This window comes from Hirundo rustica, chromosome 1, assembly GCF_015227805.2.
Source record: "Hirundo rustica isolate bHirRus1 chromosome 1, bHirRus1.pri.v3, whole genome shotgun sequence".
Lineage (NCBI taxonomy): Eukaryota > Metazoa > Chordata > Aves > Passeriformes > Hirundinidae > Hirundo > Hirundo rustica.
In genome coordinates, this window is record NC_053450.1 from 120,498,401 (window position 1) to 120,517,584 (window position 19,184).

At 42.1% G+C, this 19,184-nt stretch overlaps 2 protein-coding genes across 3 annotated transcripts in view; one reads left to right on the forward strand and one right to left on the reverse strand.

Moving 5' to 3' along the window:
• The first annotated feature begins 3,597 nt into the window (after window positions 1-3,597).
• RFTN1 (raftlin, lipid raft linker 1) overlaps window positions 3,598-19,184 on the forward strand; it is a 103,101-nt gene continuing 87,514 nt past the window's right edge. For both annotated transcript variants that reach the window (XM_040081528.1, XM_040081539.1), the window contains exons 1-2: window positions 3,598-3,726; window positions 13,818-13,973. In XM_040081528.1, the coding sequence (XP_039937462.1) occupies window positions 13,829-13,973 (145 nt within the window). In that variant the 5' untranslated portion in view covers window positions 3,598-3,726; window positions 13,818-13,828. The remainder of the gene's footprint in view (window positions 3,727-13,817; window positions 13,974-19,184) is intronic.
• On the reverse strand, window positions 3,649-4,443 carry LOC120751033 (uncharacterized). The gene has a single exon (XM_040060358.1). It carries the CDS (start codon window positions 4,441-4,443, stop codon window positions 3,649-3,651), a length of 795 nt encoding a protein of 264 aa, XP_039916292.1.

Sequence of the window (19,184 nt, forward strand, 5' to 3'; positions counted from 1 at the left end):
ATGCATTGCTAATGTTTGTTTCATAGTTTAGGGCCGGTAAAGTAACTTGAGTTCTTCATTTCCAATGTGTTGATGTTAGGCTTTTGGCTACTGGCTGCTTGCTAATGGTGATAGCTGTGCTTCAAGAGGTCTTGAAGCCACTGAAGAATTTTTTTTTGTTCCCTGATGGCACTTGAGGGGAAAGTGGGGGGAGTACTTTCAAATAGATGTCATCCATCACAACACGAGCATTTAAGAGAGAAATATTCTGCACTTAGGAAGGAATTAATGTGCTAATGTAGTGCTTTCTTTATATATTTTTACATATTTTAATTTCGTTTATGTACCTACACAGTAGGGAGAGATTCTTAAGTGGACCAGGTGTAGCAAATGTATTTGTGCCTGCTGGGCACAAGGACTTCAAGCAGTTTCTGTACTAGTCAAGGGTGTTTTAGGAGACGCTGAACAGGTTTCTGGTCTAATAAGGGGAAGTACAATAAAGGTGGTGGACAAAATCCCAGACTTGGTTCATAAGCATTACATGTTTTTCTGGAGAGACAGGGAAGATGAGGGCAGAGGGTTGCCCCCTCTGTAAGAGGAGCAGCTGGAATGTGTGGAACTCTTGGACTGACAATCAGAGTGGCTGAGAACACTAAAGATCAAAGGAGTAACTACAGAGGGTGACAGTGGTGGATTACAGACCAACTACTCTTGATGAAAGTTGATTAAAATAGCAACTCTGTGACATCTATGGGTCATGGATCCTGATTCTTGGAGAGGAGTGGAGTTTCCTACCAGTTGGATGAGTAACATGGTGGGATGGAAGCAATCCAGCAAATTTCAGAAAGCTTTCTTGGCAGATATCCTGAATGGGCCAACTAGGGGTGTTGCACTAATGAATGTCCACTAACAATGAAAAATTGTCAAGGAATGTAAGAATGGCAACTCTGGCTATAGTCATGATCATACAATGGAGCTCATTGAAGGGAGTGAGGATATCAAGTTTCTGGACTTCAGAGAGCAAACTTCAGCTTATTTGAGAAACTGGTAAATGGGAGGCAACTTTGAAAAGTGAAGGGAGCCTAGGAAAACAGGCTGATTTTTAATGCAGCCTTCCCCCATGCAAGAGTGACACATCCAAGTAGGAAACCATGTTGATGAATTGGGATACCAGCTATGTTAAGTGGGGAACACCTGACTGAACTTCATGGCAAAAATAGTATGGTGGAAGCATGGGCAGGTTATAGTGAAGGAGTTGCAGAAATATCAAAGTGTGTAGAGATGGGTGTAGACATACACAAGGGATTGTGGAATCTCATGTTGCTCTCAAAAAGCTTTGTTAACAGTAAGGTGCTGGACAAAGAACTATCGAATGTGAGCACAGGTAAGGCTGATGTACACAGAGCTGCCTTTGCCTCAGTGACCTGAACCATGTGCTTGGAGACAAGATTGGAGCAAGCAAAGAGTTATCAGCAATGGACGAGGATCAAGAGAGGGATTCTTCTGAGACCCTTCTTGACCTGGACAAATCTTGCTGGGCTGGGGTTCTGGTCTGTGTCTGAGGGTGCTGAGAACATCTGACTGATACCTTGAGAGCAGCTGCTCTCTGTACCAACAAGCCTTACCAAATGTTTGCCACCTTTGATAAAATGTAGGCATTTGCAGGCGTGGGGGTGGTAGTTGATGCCATGGCGACTTTAGTAAAAGTGCTAGGCATTGGCTCCTCATCTGCTTTTGTATGTGCTTAGGACTTTGTGGTCTGGCTGGGTGGACAGCTGGGTGGGTAAAAAGCTCATTGCGTAGCTGTGGTCAGACAGTTGCAGTTTAATGGGTTGCACTTTGCCTAGAGGACAAAAGGAAGTGGAATCCTCTTGTATTTTAACATATTTTTCAAGGACCTAGTAGAGATGACAGGATCCACTGCTGCCATGTTTGCACATTGAGCTGCATATTGAGGTGCCATCAAGCAGCTTCAAGGCTGGGCTGCTGTCCAAAAGGAAGTGGGCAGGCTCAAGAACAAACCAGCATGAACTTTTTGAAATTTAACAAGGACAAAAATTCAGCCTCTGGGAAGAGAGGGCACCTTGCAGAGGTTTAGACTTGGGACTGCCTGTCAGGGAAGCAGCTCTGTTGCGAAGGCTGTGGGCAGGCTAGTAGGCTGCATGATCACGGCTAACAAAGATAACAGCATGTCAATAGCTCAGAAAAAGTGAGGATCCACAGCTATTTGGCACTCACTAGGGCTCTTGTAGACCATATACTGTGCCCGGGTACGTCATTCCCTTCTCAGAATCCAGTGCCAAGAAAGTTGTTGGCAAGCTGGGACAAGCTTAGTGGTGGGCCAACAAGGCCGGGCATGGAGTATGTATCCTACAAGGAGAGGCTGAGGGTGCTCAACTCAGTTGACCTGGAGCTGGTTGGAAGGGACCACAATGGGTCGTGTGATCCAAGCTCCCTGCTCAAGCAGGGTCATCCTAGAGCACATGGCACAGGATTGTGTCTAGATGGGTTTTGAATATCTCCAGTGAGGGAGACTCCACAACCTCTCTGAGCAATCTATTCCAGTGTGCGGTCACTTGCACAGTAAAGAAGGTTTTCTTCATATTCAGGTGGAACTTCCTGTGCATCAGCTTCTGCCCATTGCCTCTTGTCCTGGTGGCATCACAAAGAAGAGCCTGGCTCCATCCTCTTCACACTCACCCTTTAGATACTTGGTACATATTAATGAGTTTTCCTCTTGCTTCTTGAGGCTGAACAGGCCCAGCTTGCTCAGCCTTTTGTTTTAAGAAAGATTCCCCAGACCCTTCACCAACTTCATAGCTCTCTGCTGGACCTGTTCCAGGAGTTCCATGTCTGTCTTGTACTGAGGAGCCCAGAACTGGACACAGCACTCCAAATGTGGCTTCCCCAGGGCTGAGCAGAGCGGGAGCATCACCTCCCTTGACCTTCTGGCAATGCTCTTCCTGATGCATCCCAGGATTCCCTCGGCTTTCTTTGCTCCACAGGCACACTGCTGTCTCATCGACAGCTTGTCCTCCGGGACCTCCAGGCCCTCCTCTTCAGGCCTGCTTTCCAGTAGGTTGGCTCCCAGCCTGTACTGGTGCATGGGGTTATTCTTCCCCAGGTGCAGGACCTATTTGCATTCCAGTGGCATTTGCCTGTTGAACTTGAGATGGTTCTTCTCTGTCCAATAGCCCCAACCTATCGAGGTCCCTCTGAATGGCCGCACAAGCCTCCGAGGTACCTCCTCCCAGTTTGTATCATCGGCGACGATGGGGGGAGTACAGGGGAGCTGGGCCGGGGCGGGGGTGGGGGCTGAGGCGGGCAGTGCATGGGGGACTTCCCGCCCTGGCCGGCGGGCGGAGCAATCCGCCTTTGGGCTGTGCCGCTGGAGCGGGCGGGAAGCGCGGGTGCCTCATCCCTGCGCGGCTGGGGCTGGGCGCCGGGCTCTCGCCGCCGCTCGGAGGAAGAGGAAGTGGCCGCGGCCCCGGCCCGGCCGAGCGGGAGCAGAGCCGCTGCCCCGGGCTGCGCCGCGCAAACTTTGTGCCGGGGCCGTGTGGCGGCGCGGCGCTGCCCCGGCACCTCCCCGTCGCGGAGCCGAGGGGGGAGCGGCCCCGGAGCGCAGCGGGCGGGCACGGGCGGCAGCCGGAGTAGGAGGAGGAAACGCTGTCAGCGGAGCCGGCCGTCTCCGCCCGCCGGGCATCCTTCAGCACCACTGGGCTGCGCTTCGCCCGCTGCCTGCCCCAGGTACGGCCGCGCGCCCCACCGGCTCGGCGGGCAAACTTGGTGAGGCGGCGGGAGGGGGTTGCTGCTGGGCAGGGTCGGCGCGCCAGAGCGGGGAAAGCCACTCCGGGGCTCCGGCTCGTCGTGGTCCTCTGGCTCCTGAAGTTCGGAGCGGGGCGCGGGCTGGCCGGCGTGCCCGGGTTCGGAGGGGCTGCTGGAGCCCGGCGCGGGGGGGCACTGCCTCCCGCCCGCTCCCCCGCCGGGTTTCGGGCTGTGCAGCTGCTCCGGAGGGTCCGCTCGCTGCCGTCCTGCCGAGGGGCCAGAGCGGAGCCCGCCCGGGAGCGTGGCGGGGCTGGCGGGCGGTGCCGTCCTGTCAGCCCGTGGGTGCGGGGACTGCCGGGCTCCGCCGGGCTGCCCGCGACCGGAGCGGACCGAAGGCGGCATTGCCGGCAGTCGCTTCCAGCCAGTGGGATGGTTATCCGCGTCCAGCCCCGCCGCGGTGAGGCAGAGCCGGGAGAGGAGGGAGCTCTGAGGGGAGCCGGGAGGGCGCCCGCCCAGCCCGGCGCCGCTCCTCACATGCCGGGCACCTGGAGGCGGCGGTGCCGTGCCATCGTGTGGCTGGCTGGAGTCTGGGATTTTATAGCCGCTGTTTTCCAATTTTCTTGCCTTTTCGAGTTCTTGATGTTGTTTCAGCACGGTTTTCTTACAATATAAAGAAGCAGGGTGACCATGGTTCAGCATTTGTGCGTCTGAGTGTGAAATACATCTCCCTTCTCTCTCGTTTGTCTGAATTCATGTCTCAACAGCCTCTTCTTGCAGCCTGTATATTTCTGGAAAAGGGGAATTTAGTAGGATGGACTTTACAGTTCTTTAATACTTTCAGCTTAGTCAAATAATTAATGGGAGACATTTGTTCTCCATTACGCCTGAGCGTGCTTCCCTCCAGAGCGCTCCCAGCTCGGACCAGAGAACGAGCTGAACCAGAGGCTGCTGTGTGGCAGGACAGGGAGCAGTGCTGGAGTCTTGGTAGGGGTGGCTGTTGTGCTAAAGAGAATGCTGCGTTTAAAATAATAAAAATACAACTGTACCTGAAATGACATTCCTTAATGTTTTCAGCCAAATTGTGGTCTGATTATATACTGCTTCAATTTTCATTCCCTTTAAAAGAATTTATTTATTTATTTTGTAGGAGAATAACCTTATCAAGAATAACCTTATCAAGATGTAGCTGGCCTCTAGCTTATGAGGGGAGGTCTTTTTATACACCTACTTGTATGTTTTTGTGGGGTTTGTTTGTTTGTTTGTTTTTTAATGAATCCAATCCATTTCAGGTCCTGGCATTGAATAACAAGTTAGTGGCAATAACCCTCTTTTTCACAATGCTAGTGGTCACATATGTATATTTAATTTCTGGTTTTTTCCTAGAGAAAAAGAAAAGTCTTAGAATGAAGGGTTATTTTAGGAATCTAGCTTGACCTCAAGTAAGTTACATTCGACAAGGGGCTTTCCACCTTTTGAATGTTGGCATTCCCCGGTCTGAGAATGAGGCCTGAAATGAGTATGTACAGCTGTGATTAAATACCTAGGGGAGTTCTGAGCTGTGGTACTGGGAAACACAAATACCATATAGGGTATAGTGAACTGGCTTTAGACTCTGTGGTGGAAAAGCTGGGGTCACAGACTTGTGGAGAATAAGAATCATAGTTGATGAAGTCTCTATTTGAAGTAAGTAAAAAATCCATAACTCTTACTCCATCCTTACCTTCATGTGAGATCCCACAGCTTCACACCTGGCACTAGTGATCTACTTTATTTTTGCCTTCCTCAGGTGGCTTGGGTTCTACTCCAAGGCAAACTAGCAAAAGGCAGTAAACATAGGACTGTCAAGTCTGTAGTTTTGTGATTTACCATGGTTTTACTCACTGTCATTAAACAGCTGTGCATACATTGCAGTATGCATCTGTTTCTCATGCCTGTTTTCTGTGGGTTCAGAGTGGTATGGGATTAACTTTAAAAGAAAGTTGGGTTCATATCTAACATTCCTGGGCATGCTTTTGTCAGGTTAATTCAGTCTTTATTTTCTTTTTTTTTTTTTTCTTAGCACCCATATTTGCACACGGTATTTTGTCATAAATTTTACCTGTGCGTTGTTCAGTGACATTAACACTTTGTTGTCTTGACCAAAAAATATACCACCTAAAAGTATTTTGTAGAAAGATGTGGTATTATCTGAATCTTTTGCTTTACTGAAAGGCAGCATCATGGTATCACCAGGTATTAAATATTTTGGAGGAGTGTTACAGGGTGATGTGGGTGGTGTGGGAAGCAAGGGTCTCCCACCAACCTCGTGTTCCTCATGTTGCTCCTCACTGCTAGCGCAATGTTTGCCTTAATCCTCCACCAGTTCTTTCTGACTGTGTTTGCTCCTCTTCCTCCCACCCTGTTGCTCACGTGCCCGCACATGGACCCACGCAAACCAGCTCTGTTTCCCTCTAGAGGTTTAAGTGTGGCTGGTGGCAGGGAGCCCATGGAGGTGGCCTGGTGACTTGCGGGCCCGGGGACAGCACTGAGCAAAGTTATGCAGGGCAGCAGAGTCGAGCCCCGGTCGGTGATGTGAACACTGCAATGAGAACAATAGCACCTCATAAGAGTTTGTTGAATTGTGTTGTCATGCAGGCGTGTTACTTGACATGCTGCATGCTAGTGCTGTGCTTTTTTTGTGACTTGTGTTTACAAGACCTGTCAGGGGAGTCTGTTCTAACTTTACTGGATCTGTATCATAGTTATCCATGTATTACTTTGCTTTCTTCCTTAAGCTTAGAAACTCAGGAAGCTAGACTAGCAATTGTCTTAATTGACCAAATGATGGTTTTTTCTATTTTTTTTTTTGCATAGTCAGTATATTTTCTTGTCTCCCTGGGAGACAGTACCAAACCTGATGAAATAGTTTGGTTTTTAATTGTAGCAATTGGGGCTGCAGTTCATCATGACAGGTCTTCCAGAGTTCTTGGTATGAATCCAGATTAGTCCTGATTTGTGCTCTGCTTCTGTTGAGTTGTGGTATCTTTGGTTTCTTCAGCTTGCCTTGGCTTCTGGCACATTTCATTTTATGCTGGTGTTTCTTGATCTGAGACTGTTCCTCTGCTGAACTTTGTTCCTGTCCCTTAAGCTCTCTGCTTATTCTGTTTCCTTCTTTATTAGGTAATTCATCTCACTGTGTCTGGAAACCTTCTTATGAATTCTCTTGTCACTTCCTTGGGTTCCAAGTTCTGCAGATACTCATATTGTAGTTTAAACATGTTCCAGACCTCCCCTGTGCTTACATCCTCCGACAGCTCATTCGGGTTCATCTCACTAATGAATTCCTTAGTTTTTGAGATTTGCTTTTTGAAATTGAAAACCTTAATTGCAGATTTACTTGGGTTGTTCTGCAGTTTAATTTAAATCAAATCAATCATAAAGGATAAATCTGGGATTATTCTTTCACCAACCTTCCTGTAAGCTGAGATTTAGTTATCAGTCTTAAGTCTAAAATCCTGACAGTACTGGTCAAATTCCTAAGTATGTGGTGAAAAAAATGTTGGTCAGCTGTAACATCTGACAATAGATGGGACTGATTTATGGTAATTGTTCCTTGTATCTCTAAATTTTTCAGAGTGTTTCAAATTGCTGCATTTGTTACTTAAGCACAGATCCTTCCACACGAACCAAAATTATTGCAGTATTTATTGAATATATGCTTACATATCATCCTGGATAGTAATACTATAGAAAAAAAAAAAAAAAAGACTAAGTTAGTATCTCTTAGTGAGGAATTTCCCTCTTAGATGATGTAATCTCACAAAAGACCATATGCAGTGGTAAGCCAGGGTGGGAAAAATGAGAAGTCAGGCTCTTTTCTGGGAACCGACAAAGGATCATCCTGGCACCCTATTCTGCTTTCTTTGTTCACCTGTACACCCAGTTTGTCAGGTCTGGTGTTTTTAATTCTCGGCTTTGGTTATGCTGGTTTTTTTGCCTTGTTATTCCTCCTCTGCTTCATTGCTTTAACTATGCTAGGGAAGGGCCTCAACTATAATTTGCAAGTACTCAGTGTTTGTTTAGAGCTGAGCAGGGGACTAAACACTCTGGTGTTTTGTAGACTGGGAAGGATGCAAGAAATAAGTGACCACATGCCAGCAAGTGAACTGGGCATGAAGTGCTTATTATTTTGAAAATGGAAAGGTCAGGATTGCAGGAGTGAGGGTTTAAGAAAATAAGCATGTCTCATCACTGCACAACAAATGTGAAATTCTGTAATTATTTGTAAATGCCTTCCAGCATCCCTGTGAGGTACCTAAGTATTACTCATGGAAGGAAGAATGAAGATGAAAGGTCTTAGCCAAAATCAAGAGAGAAAACCTATTAATACTCTGCAGTTATCTTGTTTTCCAGCTGCTGCATTCATCAATAAGAATACTATATTCTGTATTTTGTGCAAAGAATGTTAGCAGTAATTTAGGATATGTATTTTAAAAAATAAATTAATTCATTATAAAGCTTACAAAATACATTCACTAGTCCTGGTCTGTAAATTATTTAAATAAGTTAATGCAAGCAAGCTTGTTCTCACTAATTTTGCTTAAAAACAAGCTGACAAGCATTAATTTTCCACACAGCACCTTTTCCTTGGATGCCATTGTAAGTGCTAAAATTACCTTGTTCCTATTTCAGCTGGTAGTGTATTTCACTTAATGCATTTGCTAGAATATTCAGTCTAATGCTATATATTTAGCAGTTGACTCTAAGATTATAAGTATTTAAAGAATTGTTTTGGAATTATTTTCAAATCATCCCTCTAAGTAGTCATTGACATTATGCATTGATTAGTTGAAGTAAACTATTTTGCCAATATGTACTTAGTTGATAAGCATCCCTTAAATTACTTATTCTGGTAATCTATTCAAGCTTCCATTAGCCATGTGGTTCTTTTACATTTCAGCGTAATTTTCATTATTATTCCTTGGAGATAGATTGCTGTGGAGTTTCATGGAAGGATAGATCAATAAATCAGAAAATTAGCTTCATTTGTGCCCCAATATACCCCCCAAAGAAAATCAGATAGAAGGCAAGGTTGGGGTTTTTTGTTTGTTTGTTTTTCCTTCTTTTCTTTGTGCTCTTTTCCTTCTGAAAAGGATTCCCAGGGCCTAAATCACAGTTAAGAAGAAAATAAGTTGTTAGCTACATGGTACTATTTTATCCTTTTTCTTTGCTAATTCTGAACTTGTTGAATTTCATCTATTTTGAACATACACTAGCAACGTGAGAAAGCAGATTCAAGCTGCAAGAGGGCATTTTAGCAAAGCTGAGGTTCAGAGATCATCAGTTGAGAACTTGATACATCTCTGAAAGAACTGTAAAAATTCCTATGATATATTCAAGATAAATTTATTTTCATGGATTACAGATGTGATTAAAAGTGGAAATACTGCTGGGTTGTTGGGTTTTTTTCCTCTTGCTGACTCGAATTTATTGTAATTTTCTGGCTTTTTTTCATGGCAAAGGGTGATATTGGTTTTGATAAAGCTTGTATTGAGAAGGAGCATTCAGGGGCAGGTCATTTGACACTCTGGGATGGGTTTCTGTCCTGTACTTCCAGATGCTCCCCAGAGCTCCTCTGCTCCTAAAATACACAATGCAGGACAGTACTGGGGAGGAGAAGGTGGCAGCAAGAGGTTTGTTCTGCAGCTTGTGAGTTGGGTGTTTGGGATGTACGGATCCTGGGTTAAATTTTGCAGAAGCAAGCTGCTCCTTTCCTAAGCAGTGAAGGCCTTTGCTGTCCTTTATAAGAGAAACTAAGGAATTAATTGTCCAGGCTTTGCTGCTGTTCTGCAACTCAGCATACCTTCTATTCTTGATGCTTTGCGGAATTAAAGTGAAGATGCAGACTAAAAAAAACCAATCTGTTGTGAGATTTGGGTTTCAGTTCTAGTTTTATCATCACATGGCTGAACACATGAACAGTTTGAGATCAACAAGATCATAGAGCACATGTAAGATGAATTTGCAATCTAAGTGAGTTTGTGGACAGAGTTAGTTTTTCTGGCATATGTAATTGAAAAAGCCCAGAGCTAAATCATAATTTTAGGGGTTAATGTTCTTCATTAAATGTTATTTTTTCGAGATTTTTTTTCCTAAGTATAGAACTTCTGAGTTGATAATTAATTTCTGCGTTAATGAAAAAGAAAATGTTTTTCTTAGAACCTACTGCAAAACAAAAAGAATTTGAAAATTTGGCAGTGTCTTTGAAGGATTGCTTTTCAATTTACTAAAAAGTGAATATTAGTGATAAAACTTTGGTTTAATATGAATAAAAGTGGAATTCACATGCAGGTATAGAAAGCCACGATAAATCTATGTAGCACGGTAGCCTTAAGCATGTCGTAGAACAAAGTATTACCCCTTCTGAAAATGTGCATTGAAGTGGGTTTTGATTACTTTGAATGCATCAGCGATGAAAAATTTTTAGAGCACTCTTTGATAACTGCAATATAGAAAATTAGGAAGATGAATAATTTCTTCTTGACAAATAGATTTGTAAGTGAAAAGCGAGGCGCTACTTTCCGATGGTGGTGGGAAGACTCTGAACAGCACTACCACAGCTGCACTTGAAAGGAAGAAGGTAATAACTGATGTTAAAAGCCTTTGAAAGGTTATAAAGCAAGCTGTCCCAGAAGGACTTTTGTGGGATAACTTTGAGCAGAATCTGGTGATTGAGTGATGACTTGTTATACACACAGCATCAGTATATTTGAGAAAACTTTTAAGTATTCCTACCTCTGTGGCATTATTTTCATACTTAGACTCCCCTGTTAAAATAGGAGCTTTATTTTTTAGGATTTGTTTTATGCTGCTGTAGCGCCTGTATTCTAATTGCAATGGAAAAGATTGTGAGGTTGTGAAACTTAATTTTTGTCCCCTGATCCCTCATTTTTTTTCAAGTGAAAGCATCTTTTTTCATCATCCTTTTCCATATGCGTGCTTTAAGTAACATAACTGCCTATACTTAGTGAAAGATGAGGAAGCCTTTATTGTCAAAGATGCTGTTTGAAGTTTTAGCTAAACAGCACAAAGGTGAAAATCAGTCTTCTAGGAAGCAGTCACTCAGGGAAATATTAACAGAAGAAGAGTGTTTTCAGTCCATTCCCAAGTGGGCAGGTAGCTCATGCTGAATGCCTTTGTGGGTTGTCTCTGTTCACAGAGGTCATTGCTCACATGGGTAGTGAGGGGAGAGGAATTTTTCTCCAAAGGGCTGGGAAAATGTTTGCTGGAAAGGCACAGGAGAGCATCTGTGGCTGCTGCTGGAAGCACAGGCTTTTATTTTTTAGCACTTTCACCCCAGTTTGGGGAAGAATGCAAAACTCTCCGTGATGTGAAAATGCAGAGTCCCCAAGGCCTCCTTCTATAGCCATCACTGTCTAAGAGTCCTGTGGATTTCAGAGTATTTGTACAACTAAAGGTTGCAGGCACTGCAGCGGAATGACCTCTGAAATAGAATTTTTTTCCTTGCAAAATGCTGTGTACTTATGTGTAAGAATTACTGGGCCATCTCTCAAACAAGAAATTTGTCACACTTGCTAACAATTACTGCTATCTTAATTCATCACTAGCACAAGTATATTGCTAGATGTGTTCCATTATGGTTCATGGAAAAATACCTAGTGTCTTGTTAGGCTCATTAATATGCCACACATGTTTATGTATTAAAATAAATAACATTTTAGACTGAAGCAAATAATATTGCAAAGGCAAAAGTAGAAACTGCTGTATATATGAGAGACTAATCCTTTAATGGTAATAGTTCTCATTACAAAAAAAAAAAAAAAAAGAAGTGGAAACTATCACTTTGAGAATATAAAAAGTTCATGAGGATTTTTAACCTTAAGTTCCAAATTCAAAAAATTAGGTCTGCAAACATCAATTTCATTGATAGAAATGGTTAAAGTAGTTTTTACCTTTCTTTCAAAATAATCAGGGAAGATTGTTTTCTGCTGCATGAATCCACCAAATATTGAAACTTCAGGAATACAGATGACACATCATCCTTTTTTCTCTATGCTAAAGGTCTTTATAGCAAATATATTTACTGCCTCCAGCTTCTGTGTGATCAAATATTTACGATGTTACTTTTTTCAAGTTCGATGTATTCTTCAGTCCTATTTTGATCTTTTTATTAGGGACTTTGGAGGAAGATGTAGGTGTGTGTTTATGGACTTCGCACATGATAAGGAGGTGGGTGGTATTGTTTAGCCCAGAAAGATTTCCAGCTCCTTCTTCCATGGGTGCTGGAGAATGGGGTGAGTCTATTACTGAGCACTAGAAGCACAAAGGAATAGGGCAAAATTACGAGGGATGAGTTGGAAACTTAGTTAGTTGTGCTGGATAAAAATAAAGAGAAACAGGTTCTTTGTATGCTAGGAAGTTGACCGTAAACTGTGAATGTGATGATTCAGCTGTGAATGATGATTTTAGGTGCAGTAGGTGTATTATTTGCTGTAGAGACAGGGAAGCATGAATGTTATTTTCATAAGCCTTGTTAAGATCCCATTTTGAGCATATGGGCACCTACGTTCATCTAGAGAAATGAGAACAGTGATGCAAATGAGAGTGAATGGGGTGATGAAGGGAGCAGAGATCCCATCTAGGAAATGGCAGAAAAGGACTTGAATGCATTTATCATAGCAAAATACAGCAAGGGATTTGGTAACTATTAGTAAGAATGATTTTGCAAGGAAGTATGAGGGAGGGACAAAATTTACAAAAGTTAAAGCACAGTATAAATCAAAATGTAGATAATTTTCTGCAAGTAGTTTCCAAATACATTGGGGCTGTATATTTGAGTAACTTTCTAAGCCCTTGGGGGCTGGAGCTGTGGCATAAGATTATGAAGCAGCTCTTTGGATACAGTGAACCTGAACAGGGTTTTCATTCTCCACTTCAGGTTTATAAACTGTCAAGGTAAAGGCAGCCCTGATCTGTGACTGAACTTTCTCAGGTGCTCACTGCTGTGTGTCAGAGCTTGCAGGGAGGCTGTGACACTCACCTTCCTGATGCTCCAGTGTGTGTTTACACTGAATGGATCCTGTGCCTTCAAGTGTCTGGGGTGGCCTGTGAAAGCCACTCTGTTACTGAGTGTTTATTCTGTGTTTCCTTCCCTGTCCTTAGAGCGTGAGTTTCTCCATGTAGATGGGGGCAAGGATGTTGGGTGGGTTGTGATGAAAAACCTCAGGTGCCTACCTGGTGTGTCTTCATACTTGTGCTTTTTGTACTTGCTGCTGGTTGAAATAATTTGCCTGAGCACCACCAGTGTTGAGAGGAATTAGAGGGTTTGGATCATCTGGATATTTTCACCAAGTAATTCTTCCATTCTTTCATACTCAGATGAGCTATAATGTGCAGGATATTGAGAAACATTTAATGTGTAGCAGGAGTGGTTGTCAGGAATAATCCTTTAAAATGTTGTAGCAGCTTATTAAAGAGAACTAGATTTATCTAATGCAGTTCTGTGGCTGGTGCCTCTTCTGTTTTGAAGACAGATTTGTGAAGTGCCATTATTTTCTAAAAAAAAGAGGTGGGAGGAAGTGAGGTTGTTTTGTAAATGTAGGTAGTTCTCTGTGGAGAGAACTTGCTTTTTCCATTGAATTACAAGGCTAGATATCAATTTGAATATTACAGAGATCTGTGTAAAAGTTAATACTAGGTGTTATCTTAGTAACTGTATATATAGAAATTGTTACTAGGTTGACAATCTTAATATTAGCAAGTTACTTTGCATTTTCAGCTATTTTTATAATGTGTCTTTCAGAGTGTACCATTGAAAGATGCAAAATACATACATTAAACTGTCAAATTTCCAATAAAATAGTAGTATGCCTGAGGACAGATATGAGTAGTATATACTTTAGTTACTATCTGAGCATTTATTTAATTCCACAACTTTATGTAGTTTGTAGGCAGCTTGTATTTAAAAATTAAAAATCACCCTAATGTACTAGTATGGGGCATGAAACCGGAAAGAAAAACTCAAAGTTAATAATGTTTATGCATTTTCCCTTTTCCCTACCTCTTTGTACCAGGAACTGCTGAAATGGGTTGTGGATTGAACAAGTTAGAGAAGCATGATGAAAAACGACCTGGTAATATCTACTCAACTTTGAAGAGGCCCCAGGTAGAAACCAAGATAGATGTTTGCTATGAATATCGATTCTTGGACTTCACAACACTAAATGATAGTAAGTACATAATATTTTTAATTTCTTTTTCTATTAAAGTAAATGTGTTAATTGGTCCATAATGTTTTTTGGATAGTAGATAAGTTCTTAAAATGTCTTCAATTTCTTCAAGTAAATGCCTTCTCTTCAGTCATAATGCTTCCATGTAGAGATCTTAGTGAGAATTTTGTGTTGATTTTTAGCCTTACAGCTAGTTACAGGTTATCAGATTTTAGGCTTGTTACCCTTCCCCTTTTATTTGTTTTGTTTTGTTTGATTTTTATTGTTATTTGTTTTTTTTACTCTGATGTGGACATTTGTTTCCTTAATTTGCATTTTATCCAATTTTCATATGGTAAAGCAGTTCAGGTCTGCAAGGTTAGATACTTTACTGCTCATTTTCCTTGCTCCCCTTCTGCTCTCTGGGCTCTGTTAGGGGTATTTTGAGAGGCTGAAGTTAGTGTCTTCAGTTTTGGTAACTTGCCACAAATAACTCTTACGCGGTTATAGATACTTACAGGTGCATCCGTGTAGGTGGAAACAGGATAGTGGGAGACACTAAATACCTAAAACATCAAAGGGGTGAAGATCCAGTCTCATGCAATTTTTACCATTTTTTCCTTCGATCTGAAATAGTCTTGTTTTAATTCTTGTGCCAATCTATAGATACTCCGTTTTTTTCCTTGCTGATTGACGTCAGGCATCTCTGCCAGTATTGCTCACACCGTTGCCTGTGCCCTCTTTCACTGCAGAATTAGCCTGTTACACAAGCAATTACTCCTCACACCATTTGGAAGTCTGAATCTTGAGCAGAAGGCTGGGACCTGCTTCTTGCTATATATAAAACAACACAGTACCAAAATCTGCTAGAGCTGGCTGGCAAGATGCCAGGTGGAGCCTCTGTGCTCTTGCCCTGCAGCGTGCTGCGACTTCCCTTGTTTTGCACGTCAGGTCAAGGGAGCAGCTGAGCCACATGTCACTCATGGTGTGAGACAAAGAGCTGCTGGTGTGTCGCTTGATGAGACACCTCGTGTAGCTCAGCGTGTTGGCCCAGAGCAGTGGGAATTCCTGGGGTCTTAAAACCTGCTGCAAGTAGACTTGAGTTTGAAAAAGGTGGAGGTTTAGAGTAGGTGATTGGACAGGACTGTGCTCTTGTAGGCAATTGTGTCTTTTGAGCAATTTTGTCTTTGCAGACTTTGAGTGCTTGTCTTCTGTATTTGTGTTCTCTTATGTTGTTTTGATATACTAATTGGGATGCACTGCTGTTCCTGAGAGCACCAAGCAAATGGTAGAGGATTTTTTTTTCATGTTCATGTATTGCAGTTGTTTCGACATTTATGTGTTTTTATTTCAAAGTCAACTGTTTATGTCCTTTGATAGTTTGACAGCTTTTACTGAGATGTATTGCAAGTTGTGTCATTAGCGAAAATGAATTAATATTGAGGACACACTTCTCCAGGCTTTTCTGGAATGTTCATCACCGTTCTGTCTGAGTGTCTCTCAAACTTTATCATGTGCACTATCCTATTCTCTCATGAAGTCTCGTCTTTGGCACTCTGTGTAGGAGGAATCAGTACTTTTGGTAGCAATGTGGCTTGCCTCAGGCACAGAGGATGTCTGGTAAAGAGAAAAAGTTAAACCCAAGCTTTCCAAGTCTGATTAAATGCACAGGTTCATTGTAAAGTATACTTGCGTATGTTTTTCTTACTCATCATAGATTCTTATATTACAATTTTAGGAGGCTGGCTTTAAAGAGATTGTTAATAGAAGCACTTCTATGAGATTCTTGGGCTTGCCAAATAGCATAAGCTCTCCAGCTCCACTGAGTTCTGCTTTGGCATGTTGTATTTCCATCACTCCAGTATCTGAAGATGTCAACAGATAGGCAGATGTGGGGGGATGGAGCTGTTGTTCCTGCTCTATTTCCTTAGTTATCACCTGTGACTATGTGCTTTCAGCATTGGCAGTTTCCTCCGTATTCTAGTTGTTGTCTGTGTGAAGGCTCATGTTTCACTATGTAGTGCTATGATATTCCAGGCTTTTTTCATCATCATAGTTCATTTATGTTTTTGCTGAGAAATAACCTCTGCAGATAAACAGAGTTAACAAGGAGGGTTTCACCTATATCCATGTGGATTTGGAGGCTTCTAAGAATGAAATGCTCCTAGCAGTGTGAAAAGAACATTTGGATTATGAAGTCTGTCTTGTATGAATCTACTTTAGCCTATCCAGTGTGCATGTATATCCTGACATAATTTTTTCCACAGGTTTTCTCCTTCACTGGGTTTTTAGAATAAGTCATGTTAAATTATGAGTGCCTAAAAAGTATTTTATTCTATTCTTATGCTAGGCCTTATTTACAAGGCGAGTGAGCCTGGCAGTGCAGACGGGTACTCATTTTTCTCTGGAGCTTTTCTAAAGCAATGGTTTATCTGATAACTGTATCTCTCACAAGTGTTTAATCTTAATGGTGAGAAGGATGTGATTATCTCCATATTGCAGATGGGAGCTAATTCACAGGTTATGCCAGAAGTTTTCCAAGTTTTTAGCATTTCCTCCCTCATGTGTTTGAAAAGCAGCTCTTGTTGACTTCAGACATAAAGGTGGATGCTGGTCATATTTGCAGTTTAGAACTGCATGTATTTGCAGATGTGATACCCAGATAATGAGAGATCAGTTCCAGAATGTGGCATATATTAGAAGTGCTCTTTGTCTGGCAGCTAGGGGGATGTAAGTTTTTGCAGCTGTATGTGGGGAAATCCTGCTCCCCTCTCTTGCCTATCAGCTGTGAGTTGGTTTAACTCGTGTATCTGGCAGGTTATGCAGGTTTTTTGTTTGGTTATCCTCCACTGTATCTTTGTCTTGTGAAAGGGTCTGAAGAATGCTGGAGTTGGTAGGAGGGAGCATATTGTGAGGAAGAGATATAGGACCTTCTTTAAATCAGCTCACACTATTATGAACTCACAGAATCACTGAGTGCGGTTGGAAGGGACCACAGTGGGTCGTGTGATCCAAGCTCCCTGCTCAAGCAGGGTCATCCTAGAGCACATGGCACAGGATTGTGTCCAGATGGGTTTTGAATATCTCCAGTGAGGGAGACTCCACAACCTCTCTGAGCAATCTATTCCAGTGTGCGGTCACTTGCACAGTAAAGAAGGTTTTCTTCATATTCAGGTGGAACTTCCTGTGCATCAGCTTCTGCCCATTGCCTCTTGTCCTGGTGGCATCACAAAGAAGAGCCTGGCTCCATCCTCTTCACACTCACCCTTTAGATATTTGGTACATATTAATGAGTTTTCCTCTTGCTTCTTCTTGAGGCTGAACAGGCCCAGCTCACTCAGCCTTTTGTTTTAAGAAAGATTCCCCAGATCCTGACCAACTTCATAGCTCTCTGCTGGACCTGCTCCAGGAGTTCCATGTCTGTTTTGTACTGAGGAGCCCAGAACTGGACACAGCACTCCAAATGTGGCTTCCCCAGGGCTGAGCAGAGCGGGAGCATCACCTCCCTTGACCTTCTGGCATTGCTCATTCACTTGGCATCACTCTCTTGAAAACAGGGATAAAATACTGTCCTGACAATCATTTTTCTGAAACATTAGCTAGAAACTTAAGTTCACTTGATTGCTGTCTTTGGTTACTGTTTACCTTTGGACATACACAACTAAAAGAATGTAAGGAAATATGCCTCTTTATTAATTTTTTAAATTTATTTTCTGAAATTTTGCCTTGCTTTGCACTGATGCAGATGTCCAGTGGAAAACTGTTTGATCATTTACTTGACTGCAGAGTAAATAATGCATAGTTGAAAAAGACAGAATTAAGCTTGCATGTGTAAGCTTCATTTTTGATTGCCAGTGTTAGAAATTGATTTACGTGAAAGTGAAGTGTCAAGGGAAAGACTTTACAAGCTTTCAGGGAAAGCAGGGTATGAAAAACCCATCAGTTTTCATTGTGTGCCACAACACTGATAATCTGCATGGTTCTCCAGAATTTAAAGTGGTTAGATTTGCCACTGTCCTTTATGTTTTGAAAAAGTGTGATAATGGTGATCAGCAAAGGGTTATCTAGTGTAGATTGGCGCTTGAGGAGTAAAGCACACTTTGCTAAGACATTTCAGACTTGAGGTGGGCATACTTGTTTGGAGCTGGTTTTATAAATTTGCTTATGAGCCTGACCTTTCTTGTTTCTGTTAAGGTGGCCTCTTCCAAGAAATCCTAGTCTGTCTTCCATGTTTTCCCTTGATGGTGTCATTTTTTAGTCATCTGTACCTTCCAAAGCTTATGGGCTGCTTTTCTCCCTCGGTGAAACCACATCAGTTTTCACCCAAATTAAACTGATAAAATAATCACACATTTTTACTTGTGGAGAAGAAGTTACTGTATTTGTGAATTGCATGGCTCATTGCCGGTTCAGCGAAATTACAGAAGAATTGCAGAGGAAGTTGTCTTCTCAGTGCCTTAGAGACGATAACTAATGTTAATTAGCAATGATTGAATTTTATAACAATAAAAGAACCAAGGAAAATAAAAGACAGTTGCGTAAATCTTTTGCCACAAAGCCGGAAGAGACAAATTAGGGTCTACTCTATAATACTTCAGGCCTTTACTGAAAAAAAAACCTCTAAACAAAAGATTGTATCACCTGCCCAAAAGTCAAAAATTGTTTCTATTTTGCATCCCTCTCCTTATAAATAAAAGGAGATTATACCTCTGCTATCTCTGAGTTTTATTGAAAATAAGAGGCAAATGGTAAGAAAATCTCAGGAGGATATGTGCTGGCAAATGGAATAGTCTTAAGCAACCGTGTTTTTCAACAGTGCCTCTATGGGGTAATCTGGTTTGTTTTGTTTTGGTATTTTGTTGGAAAGAGAAATATTTCAGTAATCTACATTCCTTCCTTGCTCTTATCTGATCTACTTATTTTGGAAAACTGTACTTGCTTTTACAGACCATACAGAAACTAAGCTAACTTATTCATCCTCTATTTCTTTTCTTTCATCTCTTCGGTTATGATGACCTTCTGAGAAAAAAACAGGAATCTGATTGTAATTTATCTCTTCACTTCTCAGGATAGTGTGGAATTTTTGGTATTTAGGGGAATTTTTTTGACTGACTTGATTGGATTTTTTTTTTTTTCTGCTTTGCTTTACATTCCTGTAATTCATTTGCCTGATGAGTTACGATAGGTTTTGGCCTTGAATAAAGTTGGCATGAAACATATGCTAGCCATGTG